The sequence below is a fragment of the Cavia porcellus genome, unplaced genomic scaffold (assembly GCF_034190915.1).
Source record: "Cavia porcellus strain 051 isolate PalLab524CR breed Dunkin Hartley unplaced genomic scaffold, mCavPor4.1 scaffold_2, whole genome shotgun sequence".
Classification (NCBI taxonomy): Eukaryota; Metazoa; Chordata; class Mammalia; order Rodentia; family Caviidae; genus Cavia; species Cavia porcellus.
In genome coordinates this window covers 138,955,568-138,977,986 of record NW_026947485.1, presented here as the reverse complement: position 1 = coordinate 138,977,986, position 22,419 = coordinate 138,955,568, and the positions used below count along the sequence as shown (strand labels likewise).

At 34.9% G+C, this 22,419-nt stretch overlaps 1 protein-coding gene across 2 annotated transcripts in view; it reads left to right on the top strand.

The window, feature by feature from the left end:
- The window catches only part of Camk4 (calcium/calmodulin dependent protein kinase IV), a 218,428-nt gene that overhangs the window by 157,194 nt on the left and 38,815 nt on the right, over window positions 1-22,419 (top strand). For both annotated transcript variants that reach the window (XM_063245466.1, XM_063245465.1), the window contains one exon: window positions 993-1,065. In XM_063245466.1, coding sequence (XP_063101536.1) covers window positions 993-1,065 — 73 coding nt within the window. The remainder of the gene's footprint in view (window positions 1-992; window positions 1,066-22,419) is intronic.

The following is a 22,419-nucleotide window of genomic DNA, read 5'->3' as shown; positions in this document are numbered from 1 at the left end:
GATGAATTTGAAGAACAATGAGTAACATCCTCTTAATATTATAACCTACTTTCTCATTTTATTTCAAAGCTTTTCATAGCTTTCATCCTTTAAAAAGACGACCAGTGTGTGTTTCTTACCAGTGTTCTAAATAATTGAATAGGAAAGAAAATAATTGAAATTTTATAGTTTTTCCCCTGAACCTTGATAACTGTAATTATTGAGGTATTTTAAATAATATATCTTTTTATTTTGTTAAATTTGTGCTGTTCTGCTTTCTTTACTCCATTCTCTCATCTGAATACTTTTCATAGATTTTAAGTTCAGTTTTTAATTCCAGCTACTTTGAGAACTTACAGCTTTGAGAACTTAAGACACATTCCGAGAAGTAACCAGTTTTGTAGATCTTACTAGAATACTAATTCAAATCAAAATCTAACATGCCCAAGACATATAGAAATTGAAAACATTGTGCATTTGATGATATTAAGGAGCTATTGTGATTTATAGGTGTGCTTGTTGTTGTGACTCTGATTTTAAAATCTTTTATCTTTTAAGATATTTCATTTATGTGGGAGCCAAACTATATGGTTATCTAATATTTTCTTTAAAATTATAAATGAGATAGGAAAGAATTACATAGATACAACAAGATTGGTCATGATGTAATAATTGTTGAAGCTGTATGACAATGACATTGGAGAGTTTCCTTATATATTGTCTACGCAACATGGGTTTAAGATGTCTTATAATATAAAGTTTAAGTAAGAAGGAATGTTTTTCTCCTCAAATAGAATACGCAGTTTAAGACAAGGCAAAATAAATGTTTTCCATTTTCCTAAGTAAATTCAAAGGTCTTTAGGATACCAGTTTATGGAAATCCTTTCCCTGATACTATGGTAGGCTGTCGCAATTGTTTAGATGTATCTTCTTTGGCATCAATTTAGTTAACTTCTTTTAACATCCACTCGACTAAATGCATGTATCTGAGAAGCATTTCATGTTTCTTTCAGGATTGTGGAAAAGGGGTATTACAGTGAGCGAGACGCTGCAGATGCTGTTAAACAGATCCTGGAGGCAGTTGCTGTAAGTAAGAAATAACAGCTATTGTGTGCTTAACTCTAGCCATCTCTTCTTTTTATAGAATCACCACTTATCAAGTGCAAATTTGTGATAAACCATAAAGTTTAAGGCAAAAACATGATGTATTTATAGAAAATATCCTCAGTAAATATATTGTCTATTTATTACTCAGGCTCTGAAATATGTAGACCTCCTACATAATTCCATAAATTGGTTAAGATAATTTCCATTCTATTATAAGAGACTATGTTAGACTTTAGTGTCTTTAGCAGTTCCTTATCTCTTTTGTCCTATTTCTTCAGTTAGCTTCTTTATTGTTTTTGCTGCTGTTGTTTTAATTTAGCAGAGAAGTGAAGGAAGTTTGAGTAGATAAATGAGTAGAAATTATTGTTTTTTCTTTCAAGACAAGAAATGAGTGCAACCTAGCAAGCATAAGGTCCTGAGTTGAAGTCCCAGTACTAGAAAAAAAAAAAAAAGAGTGAATTTGATTAGAAAAAACAGCAGTTTTAGTTAAGAAAAAAATACAAATTTACACTAGAATGCAAGTTTTATAAAGCAATAGTGCAAATAAATATACATACATTTACAAATATAGTTTGAACCTCAGGCAATATTTGTCTAAAGAGAAGTGATTACATTGGTTAAAATCTTATCATATAGTTAGTGGTGTCTAATATGTGCTAGTGACTCATTTACTGACTATACAGCCAAAACAAATCATTCTCTGGAGAAACAGGACAGGGCCTAAGCGAAGATGTTTGTTTCAGAATTAGTTAAAAAGACTAATGTATGAAATACGCCCAGAATTAAGATTTACATGTATTCAGAGTCACCTAACTAAAGTTAGGTTAGTTTAGTTAGGTAACTGAAGTTACCTAACTAAAATTCAGAACCTTGAGAAATAGCCAAAGTGACACAAGCATATGTTTTATAAATTTTACTCACAGCAAAAACTAGAAAGAGAAACAGAGGGAAAAAAGGAGGCGGGCAAAGAGGAAAGAAGGTCACTAAGCAACTTATGTACCAATGGTGAAAAAGGAAAAGCATGATCTTTGCAGAGAGCTGCTAGAAATTACCAGTCTGCAACCAAACCAGATCCATTAGTAAACCACCAACCCAGGTGTAAATGACTTTTATAGCCCGATCTTCACTATTCCTTCCTGTGAAAATACTTGGTCATTTTGCTACAGTAGGTAATAAATTTTTTTCAATGAAAGTGAAGGACATAGAGAAGATGCCATAAAATTTTTCTCTGTCATATATTACAGTTCCTGATTGTATGAATATTAAACACTGAATTCATACTGTCATCTCACTGTACCCAAAATATCCATCTCCTTCCAGATTTTTAGCACCCTGGTTTCCTAGGCTTGCAAACTTGGGAATTATTTTCAATTTTCCCTTCCCTTCTCTGCTTACATCTGCCTTTCCAATTTCAGTCGGTCTTCCTTCACCCTCCTCCTCAACGTGCTATGACTGTTTCTGGCATTATTGCTAACATGGATATTCACTTCCAATTCATATTCTTAAATACATCAATCTAAAATCGTCTCTTGCAAGCATTATTTTCATTTGTCACTTCCTAGTGCAGGGCCTAGGAGTCCCATGCCTATCTTAAATACTTGGAAAATCTCATTACTTACAGTGCACCATCATTTGTGTCTTCAAAATAGTTTGCTGGCAGTGACCCACATCATTTTGTCCAAATTCATCAGGTAGCAAGTAAGCGTACTTTGGAAGGAAAGCACAGTTGAGTTCAGTCTTTTGCTCATGTCCCTAAACACCTTGGGCTCTATTCCCTCTTGTAAATGGGCGTGGCATTCAACCTAATGGTGGTTGTGGCAATGATTAAATGAGATAGTGCAATTAGATAACATTAAAGTGGGATAATGCATAGCAATGTCTATAAGACCGGGCAAGAAGGAGAAGCAACTCCAGGATCAGTATATTCATTTAAAGATTAATTAAATATTGTCAATCTATGCAAATATGAAAACTCTTTGGCTCAGTACAAAGTTTAAAAGCAATTCTGAGCTCCTTGATGCACAACACAGTGCTCCCGTATGTTCAGTTTGTGAAAATTCAGTACTTTTGTTTATTTACCTATCTGTGTGTATATATATTATACCAATAAAGTTTGAAAACGAAGTATGAATATATATGTATACTTGTAACATGCAGTTGATCTGTAAGTCAGCATATTGTTCATGTATATTTGCATTTTATCCAATTAGAATTAGCTATGTTCATCTCTCTAGTTCTATCACATACTTTTGTCTATTGGGCAGGATTTTTTCTTTCTGAGACAATAGCACATTATGCTCTGATGCCACATAGACGGTAAGAAAGGAGAGGGCCGGGTCCCTTTACACTCCACACTCCTGTCCTTATGCCATTTTCCTGATAAGACATTATTTCAAAATGAAATAATCATCGAAATAATTGTCCTGGATGCTTCTAGTTTTCTTTTCAGTACAGGTAACAGAATGCACAGGTTAGGAGGGGTGTTGTAAGGGATAGAAGTAAGCGCAGAGCCCCACTCTGCAGCCTGAGTAAGTGGTCAGCACTCTCCTCCCATTCTTGCTTCTTTTCTCATTACCTGCTTTCCTCTTGTCTTCCAACACTTTTTCTCCCTCTCAGACTCAGAAAGTGACAACCGGTCAACTTAACATGCCCACATTAGCATATTACAGTAAAAACTCAAGCCTGAGTTTTTTCTCACAACAGATACAAATATCACTCGATTTTAATTCCAGATCTCAAGATGAAACTACATTTGGCTCAGCTTGAGTCAGCTGTGGGCAGGGCGCTCACTGTGCTGTTTGAATGTGGCCGACAGGGCCAGCCCAAGAGAAAAGGCAGTGAGGTATTTCTTGAGAGTAAGTCAGACACATCAACAGGCACCTGCTTTACTACTGTCTGTTCTCTACCTTTTTCCTGACACTCTTTATGTTGTTCTCTCTTAAATTTTCACTGCATCTAAGATGTAGTTCTAAGTAAAAATCTGTTGTATGCCTTAAAAGCATGATTCCACTTTGAATGTGATTTCATTTTGGCAGAAACCCTACTTGTTTATCATAAAAGAACTAACTTTTCTGTGACCAGTTTTACTCATTTCTCACATTCCCATGCCTGCTGCTCCTTTGTAAATCAAGCTGTTTTCATATGTATTCATTCACTGATACCAGCATAGAACTCTTCAAACACTTCTTCAGGCTTTTTCCTTTTCATAATTGTGCTACCATTCCACAGTTGTTTGTTAAAATTCTCCTTCCTCTCATTTATATCACATCTCAATAATCTCATCAACAAATCCCCCAGTCTATCTCAAATTAGGACATAAATCTGACAATTTTTGTTCATCTTTACTGAGCCCTTGTTTTATTCCCCATCATCTCCCACGTGTATTGCTGCAAAACTTTCTACCTGGTCAAACTACGTCTACCACTTAAAGTCCATTCTTTTTACAATAGAGACTTAGCTGTTTAACTCATAAACCAGCTATCTAATTTCTACACTGCTACCATGAACAGCATTCCACTGAAATGGAAAAACATCAAAATCTTTTAACATATTCTGAACTGTCATGTCACACATTCATATTTCTTCCAGTTTTTTTCCTGACCTGACCCACAGAAACATCGAAGTTAATTCCCATAAAGATGTTTCTTGATTCTGTGCCTGCAATTATCTTTTACATGTTTTTATGGCTCACTGTATTTCTTTCAAGTCACTACTAGGTGTCACTCACTAGGGTTACCTTCCCTGCCTGTTCTACCTAAAGTACTGTCCACTGCTACCTCTTAAGGCTGCCTTTATTCTATGAATTTCTTTGATACTGATAAGTATTTGTAATTAGCATTCTTTTGCTTGTGTTTAATATTCATTGTCTAAGACCTTAAAAGTAGGAACTTATTATTATTTGCTCCTATATTTCCAGTGCCTAAAACAATACCTAATAAACAGTAGAAATTCAATAAATATTTACTGAATAAGTAAATTAAAATTGATCAAAGTGCTCTAAAATAGCAACCACTCAACAATTTATCTTTCCAGATGATGGCACATATATTGAACATCTTTGCTATCATATTTATATTCATTTCACAGGAAACAAAGTGACAGAACTTGCTTCCATGCATGAAATTATTTTTCTGTTCCCTTATTATTTCATTCTTTTCCTGTAATTCAGAACTCACCTTCTTCAGTATATTTTCTTCCAATACCTCCTTTCACTTAGCTTAGCTCTTAATTCTTTTGACTAATCACAGTGAGCCCTTTGATTTAGTGACAGCTCCTAAACCTCACTGACAAAACTGTTTCCTCACTTAATGAATGAGAAATGATTGTTCCCAGATCCCAGAACTTTTTACCTTTTGGAGTCCCACCAAATAAGGAAAGAAGAGGTTCAAACATAGATGTTCAAGATAGAGATGCCCCACATGGAACTGAGAGATGAGAATTCCTAGAACTCTATTTCAGATGAATTTCTTCACATATTGCTAAAATATGTCCATTGTAATAATATATATATATAATTTTATATATAAATTTTATATGTAAAGTATATATAAAGTTATAAAATATATATAATTTTATATGTAAAATTTTACCTACTCATAAAGCTCTAATTTAGGAACTAAGCTAGTGCATTCAAGTTCAGTACTCTTTGAAAGGAACTTTATAAAGACTGGATTTTCTATAGCAGCACAATTTGTTAATAGCCAGATCTTGGAAACAACCTAAGTGTCCATCCACTGAGGAATGGATAAAAAGTGTGGTATTTTATACAACGGAGTACTACTCAGCTATAATGAATGATCACTTTGAGATATTTATAAATAAATGGATGCAGCTTGAGACCATACTCATAAGTGAAATAAACCAAATTCACATGTATAAATATCATATAGTTTCCCTAGTGTAAGAAGTGGTAATACATGTATGTGGTAAACATGATTCCTCATGATATTGCTTTGAAGCCTTATAATGTTGTCATTCATTAATTGGAATAGTTTTATTCTTGCTTGTTTCATTTTGTTATCTGTGATGGTATGAAGTTATTTTGAAGAAAAGAAGACAATATACTAGCTAGTGCTGATATAATATCATCTTGTTTTAAAGTCCCATCAAGCTTTTGTTCTTCTGTCTCCATCAGTTTATCATGTTGTATCTTGTTGGATTTTATTATATATGATAGTATAAACAAAATTTTTATAGAAAAGGAGATAATATAGAGACCACTGTTCTTTTTCTGTTAGTTAGTTCTAAATACCCTGTAATACTTTCATTCTCTTGAATGGTTTTACACTGTCATGTTGTGTTTGATACTATAATATACGAAGTTATACTCAAATATTTCAAGGAAAGAGACACTATGGTAGCTACTGTTATGTTGGGTTATCTTGTGGTGAGACACTATGTTGCTTAAATTGTTCCGTTCTGACCTTTGTTATTATGTCCTCTTTTATCTTAATCTTCTTTCTTTTTTAATTTTTTAATAAAAAAGACTAGATTTTCTTTGATTATTTCAACTAAGGGTTAATTTAAAGAGACATTAAAATAATTTCCCCAAGTCCTTCATAGGTAGAAAGCAAAGCAATTGAAAAATCATGAGAAACGTCTGGCCTTTATGAACTAGTTTATTGTCAACTACAAATCTATAGATAGCTATAAAAAGCAGTACAGATGGGAACACAAAATAATCAGTGATACATCTCATATTTCCTCCAGATTACATAGTTATAAGGCTGTATCTAGGCTGGGTGTTGAAATCACAGAAGCAGAAAACTTAGTTTGTGAAGTTTTTGGAGAATGTGCTGCAGGTATAATTATACCCCTTATGTAACAGAGCCTGCAGCCCTCCTCCCTTCCCACTCCATTGCTCCTATTTTATAGTATTTCTCTGTAAACTTGCTCCCTTTCCTTTTTTAGCTTGTAATAGCATTTGTTAAAGCCTTTACAATATATTTTAATCTGCCCGGAAGGGCAAATTCTTAAGCTTTCTTGAGTGTTATTTCCTTTTGAAGTGAATCCAGTAGTCCCAAGTTAAACAGCCCAGGTCAATGTGTAGATTCTGGAAGGGTCTTTTTTGCCCTAGTCCAGTGCCACCACTAAAGGCACCTTTTCCGTCGACTGGCAGACACAACTGGGGAATTTCACCTGACAGTTCTTACTACTCCAGTTTCCTTTCTTGTCACCTCTAATCCCCTGCTGGGCCTCTATTCCAAAAACATCACCATCCCTCTCATTTTTCCACCACTGCATTTCTTCTCCTTTTTTTAGCCACATCGCTGTTTGATGTGTTTCAATTCAAAGGCATGCATGCAGAGCCTGGAGACAGAAACTTGCACATATGGAGTAGAGTACTGATATTTTTAAAAATCAAGCTCTTTATTAGAAATATGTTACATGCTGTGATGTTGGTCACAGAAAGTTGAAAAGAGAAGAATGGAATCCTTCAAAATTGTGGGAAATTATATTTGAGCACCAAAGAAAAATACGAAAATGTGCATGACACAAGGCTACAGGAAAATATGAAATACTACAAGCTTTTTAAAGTAAAAACCATTGGATCTATAATTCCTCCCCTAAAAATACAGCGGACTTCACCTAGTAGGGAATATACAGATAAATCATTGATGACTAGAGTGAAAAAGCAAAGGGATTCCTCTAAACTAAAGTGTCCTAGAGGGAGCAGTGTTAGAAACAGCTACGCTGGGACTAGAGGAGGAAATGAAGAGGTCGCAATTATTGAGGCTAGAAGACCGCTCTATGGATCTGTGGTGAGAGCTCACTCTTACATTGGCGCTGGTTTCTGGGCCTGGAGGAATCGCCCAAAGGACCACAACTCAGGTCTCTGGGGTGATGCCACAGCAAGCTGGGGCTAGTGTCACTGTACAGGGCGCTGAGACTAGTCCCACGAGCACTGGAAATATTCCAGTCAACTGCTGTCACTGCCGCTGCAGGCCGAGACTGTTCCTAGGGTCACATAGGACTAAAAAGTAGAAAAATGATTTAGCAAGCAAACAGGAGGGAACAGTTCCCTCCATTTTTCTCTGGCTTCTTACTTTCTCTTTGTTGGGGCCTTTCATGACGGAGTTAAACCGGGAACCAGCAAGAAAAGAAAAATGTGACTTAACATTCAAATTTCAGCGTGATAAAATGGACTATAAAAGGGTAGGCTTCAAGTTGAGAAATAATAGTTTAATAAATTGTAAGAAAAATTACTTTAAAAAAGTTTATGTTCCCATTGATAAAGTTCTCTAAAATATTCAGAGTCTACGAAGGTATAGGTTATGGCTCTAGAGAGCAACAAAATCAAAATAAGAAGATAACTCTAAAGTCAGTGTTTCTATTTGGTATCAAGTACCACACTCAGCAGCATTTATTCCTTTACCGAGCACTGTATAATTCAACTTTATTTTGACCTGTTAAAGTGATCTCTCGCTCCAGCCTCTCACTGCTTGTTAGGAGATCCTTTTTAGGAAAATGAAAAATATCAGAGCTTCTTTCCCAGCCTCTGTTGCAAGTAGGACACTAGATATTATCTGATCCTGTCCTGTGCATTCTGAGGCTCAATCTGTTTATGAGTTGTGGGAAAAGTTCCTTAATATAAGGAGACTCAAGGGGTAAAGGCTGTTTCTCCTTTCCATTACCATAGATGAGTCTGCATATGATGCTAGGAATTGCTTTTGCTATCTTGTAATCACAAAGAGAACCTTAACTTTTGCTGAAAACAGGAAAAAAAAAAAAGATGACACCACTGAAATTTTTTTCCACTTGGTATCTCATGGAGAATTAGAAGAGTTTCCAAATATTTCTGCCACTTTGTCTATCCTATTACTTGAAGCAGTAAAATCCTGATCTCCTTCTTAAATAAAAATTTTGACTATATCTTGTTGATTCTGTAGTATAATTTTCCATTCATCTAAACATAACACAAAGGGCAGTTTTGGAAATTTGGAAATAAAAAGATTATGGTTCCACAAATTTCCAAAAATTGAGTTTTGCTGAATATCAAACACACACCCACACACTGCTAAATCTGGATTAAGCATGATTTGAAGGGACAATGAGGTTTAAAGACATTAAAAATAAACTTGATTTTGACATTTGTCCTTTGATTACATGAATATAATTCCTGTTCTGGTCCAGTTGCTGTCAATTAAAAGATTTTTAGAGTTCAACTAAGCATTTAGAAAATGGAAAATGTAGGATTTTTTTATTCTTGATTCTTTGAAATCTGTCAGTTCTTATGATATTTGCATTTTTCCTGGTAAGATTTTAGTTATTGTTGCTAAATTTGTACACTAATCTCAAGCATTAAAATACTTTAATGATAGTTTTACCAGTAAAAAGTAAACATAACTATATATTTTTATCAAGAATTGAGAAATCACAACATGAAACAATTAAGAAAGTTTTCTATTTAAGTTCCAATATTTTTGTTCACAAAAATATAATAAAAAAGCCAAGCGGCTCAATGAAAGCAAAATATGTTATCAGGAACATTTTGGAGCAGGAAACATCTTGAAATTATAGATCAATAATGGAAAGCTGAGGATGCAGAAAACTATTTTGGGGCTTAGGGAAGGAGTGTCTTTCTTACGGAATGTCTCAGCACGTCATTTTCAGCAATGATAATAATAATATGAAAACCTCCTCAAATTCTCTTGAATCCTAGAAGTCAGAATGAATTCCATTGTACGTAAAATATTATGTTATAATAAAATATTACGTTTATGATCATATTCACAATAGTTGTCATTGTTTAAGGGTTTCATAAATGTTGAATGATCTCAGCAATTCAGTTCAACCAGTTTTCTGGTCTATTCCAGACTCTATTCAGGAAATCAAGAATTTCACCAGTTCACTTAGTCAGACAGACATACTGACAATGGTCACAAGTGACCCAAAAACACAGAGAAGGTGACATCTGTTTGATGTATGTAAGGAGAAACTGAGTCAGAAAAATCTGATCAGATGAAGTTTTAACTGAATTGTAGTTTAAAAGAAAAGTCACTTATCAGGTAGCAATATCCCTTTCAGATTTTCAGGCAACTTAATGGAGGAAAAGTGATCTTGCTAGAAAGTAAAGCATGAGGGAGAGGAAAGGGCCTGTCACGAGGGCCTTAGGTAACTTAGCAAGGAGATCGCTGGTGATTGTTCCTAGGAGCTTTCGCTGATGACTCCCACCCTGAGGGTGGCTGGAAGTCTAAAAGCAGTGAGGGCATGTAAGTGGGCATTAGCATGTCCAGTCAAGAAATGAAAAATATCTCTGTAATTTCCCTCCTTCTACACACACACACACACACACACACACACACACACACACACACACACAGGGATGTGTTTTTTAAATCTATGAATGAAATGTGCTAGCCAGCTAAGCCTAGAATTCCCCTTGGATCTTCACTGTCAGTCTTTATGAATGCTGCATATGTGAAACCCTGGAGAAAATGAAAAATAATCTAGAACAGGGAACCTGTAGACTCACTTTGTTAAAACCAATTAAAGTGTCATGACCATGAGGTGAGTGAATGAAAATGACCTGAATTTACTTGATGTCCTTGCACTAAAGATTTAGGAAATTCATTGTCAGCTGTCCAGCCAGGGTTTACTTGATTGGAAAATGAACTAAGGAGGATCAGAACCATCAATTTTGGAGCAGGAGAACTGGATACCCTCAAGTAAGGGTTGAAATTATTGTCTAGATAAGTGACAGTATGAAAGAAAAGGAAACAACACATAATAAGTAAAAGCACCATTTAGTCAGAAAAGGTATGCATTGTTTCTATTTCTATAAATGATCTACAAATATTAATGTGAATAAAGAGAAAAAAAAGAGAATCAAGCTATAAGGAAATAGAGTTTTAAAGTTACACATTTTAATTCTATCTAAAAATGTTCACTCTTAACAAGTGTTTACAGTCTATGAGAGAATATTATCACAAATTTTATTTGTTTTTGCAGTGCTGGGGATTGAACCCGGGGATCCACACACAATAGACAAGTGCTTTACCATTGAGTTAAATTCCTGGCTCCGTAATGCCTTTATTTAAAAAAAAAACCTTACCTTAATTAATAATTTTGCCTACTTTTTATTCCCTAACTCTACATTATGCATATATGTATTCTGTTCCTATGACACTGAATGCTCTGAAAACTAAAATTCTGGACAAAGAATTCTACTACTCACAATGGGTCCCCTTGGAGAACAGACTTTTTGTTACATAAGTGAATATAACTTGTGTACATAGGTGGATATAATGGTAGACCAGCAGCCTCTACCTGTCTATAACTGGCCACAAGGCAAAGGCTCTCAGCTGGAAAGATTTCCATAATAATGATCCTCTTTTAAGAAATAATTTCAGTGAGGGAACTATCAAAGTCTTGTTAGTTGAACGTGAACAGTGGTCATTTCTTTATATGCTTGTTTTTCACCAGGAATAGCAACAAGTAGCAAAAGTTAAACTCTAGTTAATCATTTCTGCCTTGTTTTTTCAGTGTTTATTTACTGGAGCATGATTGTGGGATTATGAAATTTATTTCTTCTCTCTAGTAACAGTTGATTGCCAAGCAGCTGTAGTATACCATCCTGGGAATGATGTCTTAATTTGTATTATAGGAAATGATACGAATCTGCCTTTTTTTAATGTCTTTGACCCATAAAAAGTGATTTTTTTTAAATTTTGAAAGTGGCTAATGCAGGTGTGTTACTGAAAAACCAACATTTCTCTGCAGTATTTGATATAATACATATTTCTGGGTCAGAAGAAGAGTATTCCGGCAATACTGTAATATTCTATTGCCAATGTAAGTTTCATTTTACTGTAGTGATAGCCTTTTTAAGTACAAGTGGTGATAGCAAAACCAAAGTGTTGGCTTTTCCAGATTAAGAAACAGGTTACTTATAAGGGATTTGTTTTCTTTTCTCAGAGTATTATTGTGTTCAGTTAAAAAAAATTCAAAATGTACTATCTCTGAAAACAAGAAGTATTTTCATCAAGATTCCAAATGTTAAAAAGGATCACCACAGAACAAAGAGAAGATAGGTTCTAAATCAAGACAGGGGAACCATGCAGGGGTGACTAAGACATCCTCTCCATTGCTGCTGAAATCTTTAGTGTAAACATGTAGCCCGCAGACAGAAAGCTGACATCAGTTGTCTTATTTTCTGTGAGCAGCTTCTCTGAGAGTCAAATGAGACTCCTTCGACTCTCACATAATTAAGCTTGGACTTCAAGTCTCATGAATGTGGAAAGGTACATAACAGACCTGCAGACGAGACAGTAGGTAGGCTGCGCTCAATGCAGCGGGATCTATGGCAGTACTACCTTGAAGAGCTGTTGACTGTTATGTAATGTTCTAGGCAAGAGAAGAGAGCAGATTGCTCCAAATTACTGTTCAGGAATAAACTCATAGTCGTGTGGAGCAACAGATGACTCTTCCTCTGAGCAGCCAAACCACAACTGAGAAGACTGCAGCAAGCTGGAAATGTGACAGAAGGGTTCATGGGCCTTCAAAACAGAATTAATAGGTAGAAGATGGTGATTACAAAGAAGAATCTACTTGTCTTAACTATTTGCATGGTATTGGGATTGGGTCAACTTTTTAATTAAGTTTAGATTAAAAAAAAACCACTAAAATATAATAAGACACAAAAGCAGGGAGAAATGTCCTTAAACTAAAGAGTAACAGCATAGTTTTAGAAAAAAAAATATTAAAGGGGCATGGGCTAGATCTCCTCGAAGTATGTACTTTTTCAGAAGCCTCATGTATTTTGACACTGAAATACATTTATGTCTAATAAATTATTGATACATACCCAGCTTAAGATAAAAGTAAAGCTCTGCTTAGGTGTTTGTATAAATTATAAGGAAGCTTAACACAATAACAAAAGGTTGCAGAAACCAAATTAAAACTTTAAATTTGAATTAAAATACTCAATGCAGAATCACAGTTTTACATACTTAAGTGACTTCATGACCAATTCCTAGATAAAAGCCAAAAAGAGCTACCCTCAATCTAAAGCCCTACCTCACCTTCTAAAGCCAGGCACTTGCATTTGTTTTCAATTTTATCTTTTCTCTTCCTCAAAGATGTAAGTTCAAATTTTCAGCAAATTGATTTGTGTTCTCTGTACTTCTGTGGCTATTTGTCCAGTTCAATGTGTACCACTCTATAACATGACTAACTCTGCATAGACCTTCTTCTCTGATAGCTTGGCTTATCTCCAGACCAGGAATGACTTATTCATCTGTATCTGTCATCCTTTCCTCTACCATCCACATTCTCCATGGGACCCCTTTGTATTAATTGTACCACACAGTCGCAATATATATTCCTTGGCTTGAATGTAATTAGTTACTAAAACTTGTTTAGGATCCCACCATTTTAAGTACTGAAAATATTTTAGAACTAGCCTTAAATGCATGCTTTCTAAAAGATAATTTGAATCCAAATATATTCAGTAATTTAAGAAACCATTAAATCATACTAGTTTTAAAAATGATAATATCACTCTGTAGGACAGCACCTTCCTTGAAACAGAACAACTTTTAAAATAAAAATGAGACATGGCACATTCCACAATTTTGGGAAAGACTAATGTTATTGAACTTGAAATAAGTTATGGGGGGAAATCCATTTTGAAAACGTTTTCAGAAATATACTTTGCATTCCAGTTTTGTTTTCTACTTCTCAAAATTTAAACTCGAAACACAAATTTTTATGAACAGTATGTTGAATGTGCTACGGGTTCTGATAAACAGTGTAATACATCCTTAGGAATGTTTCTTTGAGTATGGGAACTGATCCATAACCATAGTATCTGAATTTCAAATTACCTTCCTAACTTTTGCATGTCAAATTGCTCTTACAGAGACTTAGCTACACTCAAGCCTTAATGACTCTGATCCTGCACGATTCCAGAAATGTCATTGTAAGTTGAATGTCACAGAGGGAGGACAGCCTTATTACAGACAGATTCATAACCTTCTTATCTTCTGCTTACCCATATGTAGGCCATTTCGAATAGGGACTAAAAGTCCTGCTTTCTATTACTAGAAAGATCTCAAAGAACACAGAATCTTTGGAGGGATATATAAATGGAACACATGTGACAGAGAAAAAATAATTATCCCAAAATAAGTAATCTTGACCATGACTGCTCTGAGTTATTAGGTACCTTCTGTGGAACAAACTTTAGCTAAAAACTATGTAAATAATTTTATTTAATCTTTACATGTATTAGGTCCTCAGATTCATTATACAAGTTCATTGCACAGAGGAAAAAATTAAGACTCAGAAGGTTAAATAACTTTTCTAAGTGCGTATCATATGGCTGGAGCATGGCAGAATGAGGATTAGAACCCAAATAAAAGACGATTTGTCTTTCATCCTCCTGGTATTTTTCTCCGGTTACCATACTCTATTATAAACTTTGTTGGCAAAAGCCACAGACACAGATGAACAGACAGAGGCCTAAAACTAGCAGGAATTTAGTCAGATGTGTCCATGTAGAAAAATCACACAGCCCCCAAAACCATACATATTTTTTAAAGACACAGGTGCACTGCAGCGGCAGGTGTACACATCTCTAATTTCTCCTGCCTTTTTACTCTTGAATTCAGTTTTAAGAATCATTTGCATGCAATAATTCAAACATTAAATCTATCTCAAATAAATTAATAATATACAGTGTCTTGTTCTGTTCTTTTCAGGACTGGAGTAGGTAAGAATGCTAATAGCTCACAGGATACCTCCTCTCAGTGCAGTTCTAATCTGGTCAGTGCTTGGAAGATTGGAATAATCAAAATTTGAGCTTGTCCGATGTGAGTCAATGATAAGAGATTGTATACATATATTCATAAATTTGTAACCACACTCAATTCAATCCATTCAACTATCATATTTCCTCCACTATAATTGCCAATTCATAGCAATTTTGTGGGTCATAAAATATAGTGCCGCCCCAGCAGACTGATTTTTTAGGTGACTCATACCTGACCTGGATGGCTGTAGACACTGCTGGTGACTAGGCGGACCCCAGGCACTGCAATTTTCTCTCCTTTCAAAATGCGCACCGCTACCGTTGCCTGCTACGATATTGTGTAGAACAGATCTTTTTTTTTTTTTTTTTTCCTTTCAAAGTTGAGTCTAGCTATAGATAGCGTAATTAAGAGCACGCAGCTTGTCAGAGTTCAGGATTTTCTTCACTCATCCAACTTAAGTACCAGAAATGCTAAGAAAGATAGACCAGAAGGAATTAGTGTGATTTCTTAGGGCAAGTGCAACCAGTACAGTAGAAGATAATCATTTGGCATTGAATGCTGCATTAGATGACTTCCTGGCTTTGCATTTCAATAAAAGCTTATTTCCCGGAAACCACATTTGCATTCACGTAGAATCTCTGTGGCTGAATAGTGTATTGTAGGCAGTGAATTTGGTTTTAAGATTACATTTCTGTTATTACCACCCCAGGACTTTTAAATCTGAACCTCTTCAAACAATATCTAAAGAATTCGTTAGTTTTGTTGCTGTTTTTAACAAAACAGTCCTTTAATCTGACAATACTAAGTATTTTAAGGATAAGTGTGGTGTTTAATGGAATTATTGAATTTTAAATTTTTGACCGTTGACTCCCAGAAATAACTGAAACATGTAATATTCATATAGGAAGTACTTGAAAATTCCTAACAAATTATTTTTATGAAATACTGCAAATTTTGTTTTTAAAGATTTGCCATGCATTTTTAGTCTGATTTTATGTATCATTGATCTCACCAGATGATGCAAAGATTTTTTTAAAATTTTTTTTCCTGTTTTTATGTCTTTTTGAGAAAGGGCCTCACCATGCAGTTCAGGCTGCCTTTGAACTCACTTTATAGCCTAGACTTGAACTCTCAGTGATCCTCCTGCCTCAGCCTCTGAGTGTTGGGATTATAGGTGTGTGCTACCATGCCCAACTGATGTAATGTTGAAAGGGGCCTCACTAAGTGAATATTAATAACAAAGAATTCTGCAATATGTTTACAGCCAAAAGAAAATTTAAATGTCATTGTGTAAAAATTCATAAACAATATCCTTTGTCACAGTAAATTTTTATTTACTCTAAAAAAATAGACTTCACAGATGAGAAGTGACAATATACTTATCCTTTACTTACAAATTATCTGGAGATTTCACTATGAAATTATTTTAACTTACTTCACCTGGTAAAGAATACAAGATTCATCATACTTTATATCTACCTCCTGATACATAGAACAAATTGAAACCAAATATCCATTGTACGATACCCTCATTCTTAGATTAAGATTTCCAGTTTCAGAGAGAAAAACAGGCTTTAATTTAGGACCATAATGCAATTTTTTTCTTTTTTCTTTTCTTTTTTTCTTTTTGTACCAGGGATTGAATTTACAACCACTCGCTTGCCAGGCAGGCACTTATGCCACTGAGCTAAATCCCCAGCCTGCAATGCAATTTTTAATATTTGATATTGGATATTTTATGAAAAATCACATGTGCTATAGAATATGATGCTCTAGTTAACAAAATCTTGATGTTTAATTTGGTTTATCTTTATTTATTTTATTTGGTATGGTAGTCCTGATATTGTATGATCTAGTGGGTTGTGTGTCTCTGATTAAAAAGGAGAGATCATTTATTGCTTATCAAAGTGTTATAGTATAGTTGCACTTTCTCTGAGTATGGAATTTACTACTTAGAGACCTACAGAAAAGATTCCTATTCTCTTAAAAAGATCACAGTTCTCTTAAAAATGAGCCCAAATCAAACCAGAAAAAGCTGTTTCTTCTGAAACCCAGACAACAGGGTACCAGCAGCCCAGAAGGAATTAAGAAAAAGCTTTGTACTTTTCCTCAAATGGAAGAAGAGGCAGAATTAATGGATAAATGTCATATTCTCTCTGTGTTTATATCCTATTTCTTTTCTTTTAATTTATATTTCTTTTTTCACACACAAAGAATTTTCAGTATCCATTTTTTCTGACATAGGGAACAAGACTGGTCTTCTAGAATTTCTTTCTAGAAACATTATAATCTTTTAAAATGATTTTCTTTCACTTTTAACATTAAACACTTGAAAGTAAATTGCTGAAGAAATACACATTAAAGTTCTATCAGTTAGCTCAAATATTGTGAAAAGCTTTGGATGGAGGAAATGATGTCTTCATTTAGTTCAAAACTTTCCTCTATTTCCTGGCTTTGTGATTAAGACCAGGTACTCCGATGTGTTCAAAGTTCAGCACTGCTACTGTGTGAACAGGGGCACATTATTCTTTATATATAAAGTGGAATTAATAGATTTCTTTATGAGGGCTAGTATATTTGATAGATCACTAGAACACTGCCTTTCACATTGTGTTAGTACTACTGAAAATTTATTAAATAGAAAGCATTTAAATAAGAGTTTGGCTCACGTGTATTTTCTGCCTGTGCATTAGAAATATTAAAGTTTGAGATTTCAACTCTAAATAATTTTTTAAGACTGAAATGGGCTCTAGGATTTCTAGAATTATTATTCAAAAAGTTTTAAAAGTATGTGCCTTAAGGTACTTTTGACTATCTAGCAGTATTATAGTCTAATAGGAATTAATTCCCTAATTACTGTAAATAATTTGATGTTTTAAAGTATATATGACTTGAAACTTTCTAAGAGCTATCCTGGAAGTAACTTTAACATGCATAATCTTTTAAAGTCTTGATAAAATTGCATTCCAGCCTCTTCAAAGGAAATATCACAGACCATAATAGATATTTTTATCACTTTTATCCATAGGAAATACAGACATTTTGACTGCCATGGAATATGAAGATTTTCTGAATAACCAAAAGACAAAGTTTATTTTATAATTTTTAGAAAAAACTCTTTGAAGTACTTTTTAATTAATTTTAGTGATATAAAAACAAAAATGTGCATGTTAATGGTATGCATGTCATGTTCAGGAGATGCATACAGTGTATAATGTAATCAGGCTAAACATTCTTATCTTGTCAAACTATTGTCAACTTCTTAGGTTAAAACTTTCAAGACATTTTGTTCTCCTCTGTTTTGAACTATACATTTGTTGTTATCTATAGTTGCTATACTATGCAATAATATTTTAATTACTAAATGCACTACTCATGCTGTGGCTAGTAGCTGAAAAGTAATATAACTCCTAATACCAGTTCGTTAAGCAGCTTGCTTTAGTGACATTTATATAATAATTATACTTTTCATCTATTTAGAATATTTTTAGTTAAGGTGATTGTCCATTTTGCAACTATAAATATTAAAATATCTGTTTCATAAATATATTGTTATATATATAACAAATATATAAAAATACTTGTTTCATAAATATAATTAATATATAGAATATTGAAATGGTTACTTCCCCTTTTCTTGAAAAAAATGTAGCCTATGATACTTCTTAAAATATTGATCCAACTATTTTTTTTGCAACAGTTAGGATTAACCTCAGATATTTCACCCTGAGCAACATCTTCATTCCTTTCCTTGCCTTTTTTATTTTGCCACAGGGTCTTACTAAGTTGCCATATTGCCCACACTGAGCTGGAACTTCCAATCCTCCTGCCTCAGCATCCCAAACTGCTGAAATTGCAGGCATGCACCGTCATGCCTGATTGGATCCAAGTATTCTATAGACTTAAGACTTGTCAACATCATTATCGCTCGGTCGGAGTTATCAATCACTTTAATTTTCTTAAGATTTTTTTAAATTTTCGGGTTGGGGATTTAGGTCAGCGGCATAAGTGCCTGCCTTGCAAGTGTGTGGTCGTGAGTTCGATCCCTGGTACCGATAAAAACAAAAAAGACAAAAAAAAAAAAAAAAAAAAAAAAGATTTTTTAAAATTTTCTATACCTCAAAACTTTACATTCATTGGCTTCTAGTACTCTTCTCAAATACTTCCACAAAAAGAGAAGAACTCTTCTTGGCCAAGGAAAACTGAAATCAATTTTATTAGAAACCTTAGAAACCTTGTCTTCCCTGTCATCACTATACTCTTGGGTGGCTGCTCTGTAGGGCACGTAATGCAAAGACTGGTTGATGGGAGCTAACACTGTTAATTTCTAGTTTTCAGGGAAGATTATTTTCTGCTTAGGTCTTATTTCCAGAGAAATGCAGTAGTAATTGGTTAAAAAAGATTTTAAATATGAAACATAGTTTCAATCTTAAGTGCAAAATAACATCCAAACATCTGAAGTCACGTTGACAACTGCTTTTGGACAAGATGAAGTAAAAAGAATTGTATTCACCCTTTTCGCTGAAACAACCAAAAATAAAAAGGTCAACCATATTTAAAATATGATTTTTAGGCATCGGACACCAATCATCCCAGCACAGTAACCCCTGAGAAAGAAGAAAATGATCTGCAGGCTCCAGTTGCCTGAAGATTGCTTCAAGGCTGCAACAGAAGGAGCAAGAAACCAGGAGGGTCCCTGCAGTCTCTGGAAGTGAGAGGACAGAACTGAAGCCTTGAAGCCCATGGAGTCAGCTAAGACAGAGTCTTAGTGAGAACCTGTCTCAAATAATAGAGCTTCAGAGCAGAGGGCCAAGAATAGAAGACTGCACAAAGGGAAGTCTCAGGAGAGCTGCAGATGTCCCCAGCCTTCAGATCTTCATCAGAGCACCGACCGGCACTCAAATGTGAAAAGGTCTCCAAAGCTGAGGAAAGAAGCACAGGCTAGAGAGGACTGTGTCATGGGCTCTAGACCTCCAGCTGGACTCACGCAGGACATGGGATCCGGCCCCCAGTGAAATTCTTTGGGTTTCTAGTGCACACACAGAACCCTTGCATTCTTCTGCATTTGAGTCTTTGAATATTATAAAATAATTGTATAAATTATGTCTCCTTATTAAATCTACCCTCTTGCAAACTGACTACAACAAGGCCAAAAACATACACTAAAGAGAAGATAGCCTTTTTAATAGATGATGCTGGGAAACTAGGTATCCACATGTAGAAAAAAGACTGCATCTAGATCCATGTCTCTCAATAAACACTAAATTAAAATCAAAATGGATCAAAGAACTAAATGTTGAAACAGAAAAACCTAACTTACTGGAAGATAAATTGATGTAACTCTTGAAACCATAGTCATAGGCAAAGATTTTCTGAACAGAACCACAGTTGCACAAGAAACAGTACCAAGAAAAAACCAATGAGATTATACCAAATTAAAACTTCTGCACAGCAAAGGAAATAGCCATCTGAGTGAAAAAATAACCTACAGAATGGGAAAAAGTTTTTACCAAGTCCTCAGACACAAGAGTAATACTGTATCTAGAATGTATAAAGAACTAGAAAACAAATTAGATAAGCACATACTTAAATATAAGAGCATCTACACATCATACTAAGTATATGAAACCATGCAGTGGAAGGTAAAGAAAATAATTCATTTTGTTGTGGGATTATGCAGTTTTATGGAGAAGGTGCTATTAATCTAGGTTATAAAATTGTCAATTATTGTTTTATTAACAAGCTATCCTCATGCCAAGCAACTTCTCAAAGCAACTATCTTGTTATGCTTATATAGCTTCTGGGTCAGAACATAGTAGGAATGAGAGTTATTCCTGCATCACAATATCTGAGAATCAGATGAGAAGTCTCAAATGTTTAGGGGCTTGATTACGAGAGGTAGGAATCACCTGGAACTTTATTCATGTCTATCAGTTGATTTTGATTGTCATAGGAGACCTCATTGGAGACTGTCAACTGGAACTGCTATGAGCAGTTTATCCATGATGGCCATGATGCAGCATGATGGCCTTAGGAAAATCAGGTTGTTTACCAGGTAGTTCAGGGATACAATACCTAGCAAACAAAATACAAGCTTTATTGACTTTGGCAGTCTAACCTCAAAAGTTACTGTTACTGCCTCTACATTCTACTCGTTATCAGCAAGTTGTAATTCCATCTAGATTCAAGGGAAAGAGAATTAGAAGAATGGCAAATTGTGGGAGAGTGCATGAGATGAGTAATACTACTTCCAGAATCTTTAGAAAATACATCTTGGCAGCGAAGTGGGAATATGCATAGTATGACACGAATAGATAATAAGGCTGTTTGCCTTGGATGTGCTCAGAATCGTCCCACAGCCACAAGTCAGAGGTGAATTTTAGGGGGCCATTAATTTTCATACTAGGGAAATTAGACTTTAGTTTGCAGATAAAGTGAAGCCCTGAAAGTGACTTGTTTTATTTTTTTTTCTGATTGAGATTGTGTTATTAATATGTGATCTAAAGGATGATGTAGGTATATGGGTGAATGGGAATGGTTAAGAATATAATACTATAGTACAAGTAGAGAACCTTGTAGACTGTACAGCAGTGACAATGTAAATCAAAGGACATATGAGTGAAGCCAATGGTTAAGAATGGGTTGGTCAGGGTTGAGCAGAGGAAAAGATACATAAAGGATGACTGAAAAAGGTAAAGATACCTGTGAGGCTCAGCACTTGGCAACTTCGCTTAAGAAGATTCCTCTGATCCTAGGATGCAAGGTAAATGAAGACTTCCCACAGATCCCCTTCAGACACTGCTAGTCAGGCCTGTTGATCAAGCCATGGAAGGTAGTTTTCATCTACTCTTTGGACAGCTCTGAAGCCATCATAGAGTAGAGGTCAAGGATAAAGACAGTGGAGGTAGAAGGTCTCAATGCAGATGTGATTTAAAAGTGGATTAGTCATTTTTAAATCCCTATGTATATATTTTTTTCTGAGCTGTAGAAGAGCAACTCCATGCAGTTTAATTTTTCTTCTCAACAGGAGAACTGTAGCCAAACACTGTTTTGTTTGTTTCTTTCTTTCTTTCTTTCTTTCTTTCTTTCTTTCTTTCTTTTTTAAGACAGGGTCTCACTATGCAGTTCAGGCTGGCCTTGAGCTCACATTGTAGCCCAGGTTGGTCTCAAACTTGCAACGATCCACCTACCTCAGCTTCCCGAGTGCTGGGATTTACAGGCCTGACCAATACACCTGGCTTGTTTTCATTTTTCAATGACTGGTATTTCTTTGTCCTGTTAGAATTTTAAAGTGATTCACATTTCCTCCTACCAACTCCTGAGACATTATCAATTAACTACACACAGCCCATCGAACACAGCACAGCTGTAATTAAACTAAATTACTATGTAGTAGCTTTCATTATACAATGACACCGTTTTTGTTAGGACCATAGAGAGAGTTTAATTACATGTCTAGACACCCCCTGAATTCAAAGCAGCCTTATTATCTTAATCTCGGTAAAGGAGAATTTGAGCTTTTGATGAGTATACTTTTAAAAGACTAAATGGTAAAATAAACTTGAGGGTTTTCTCTCTC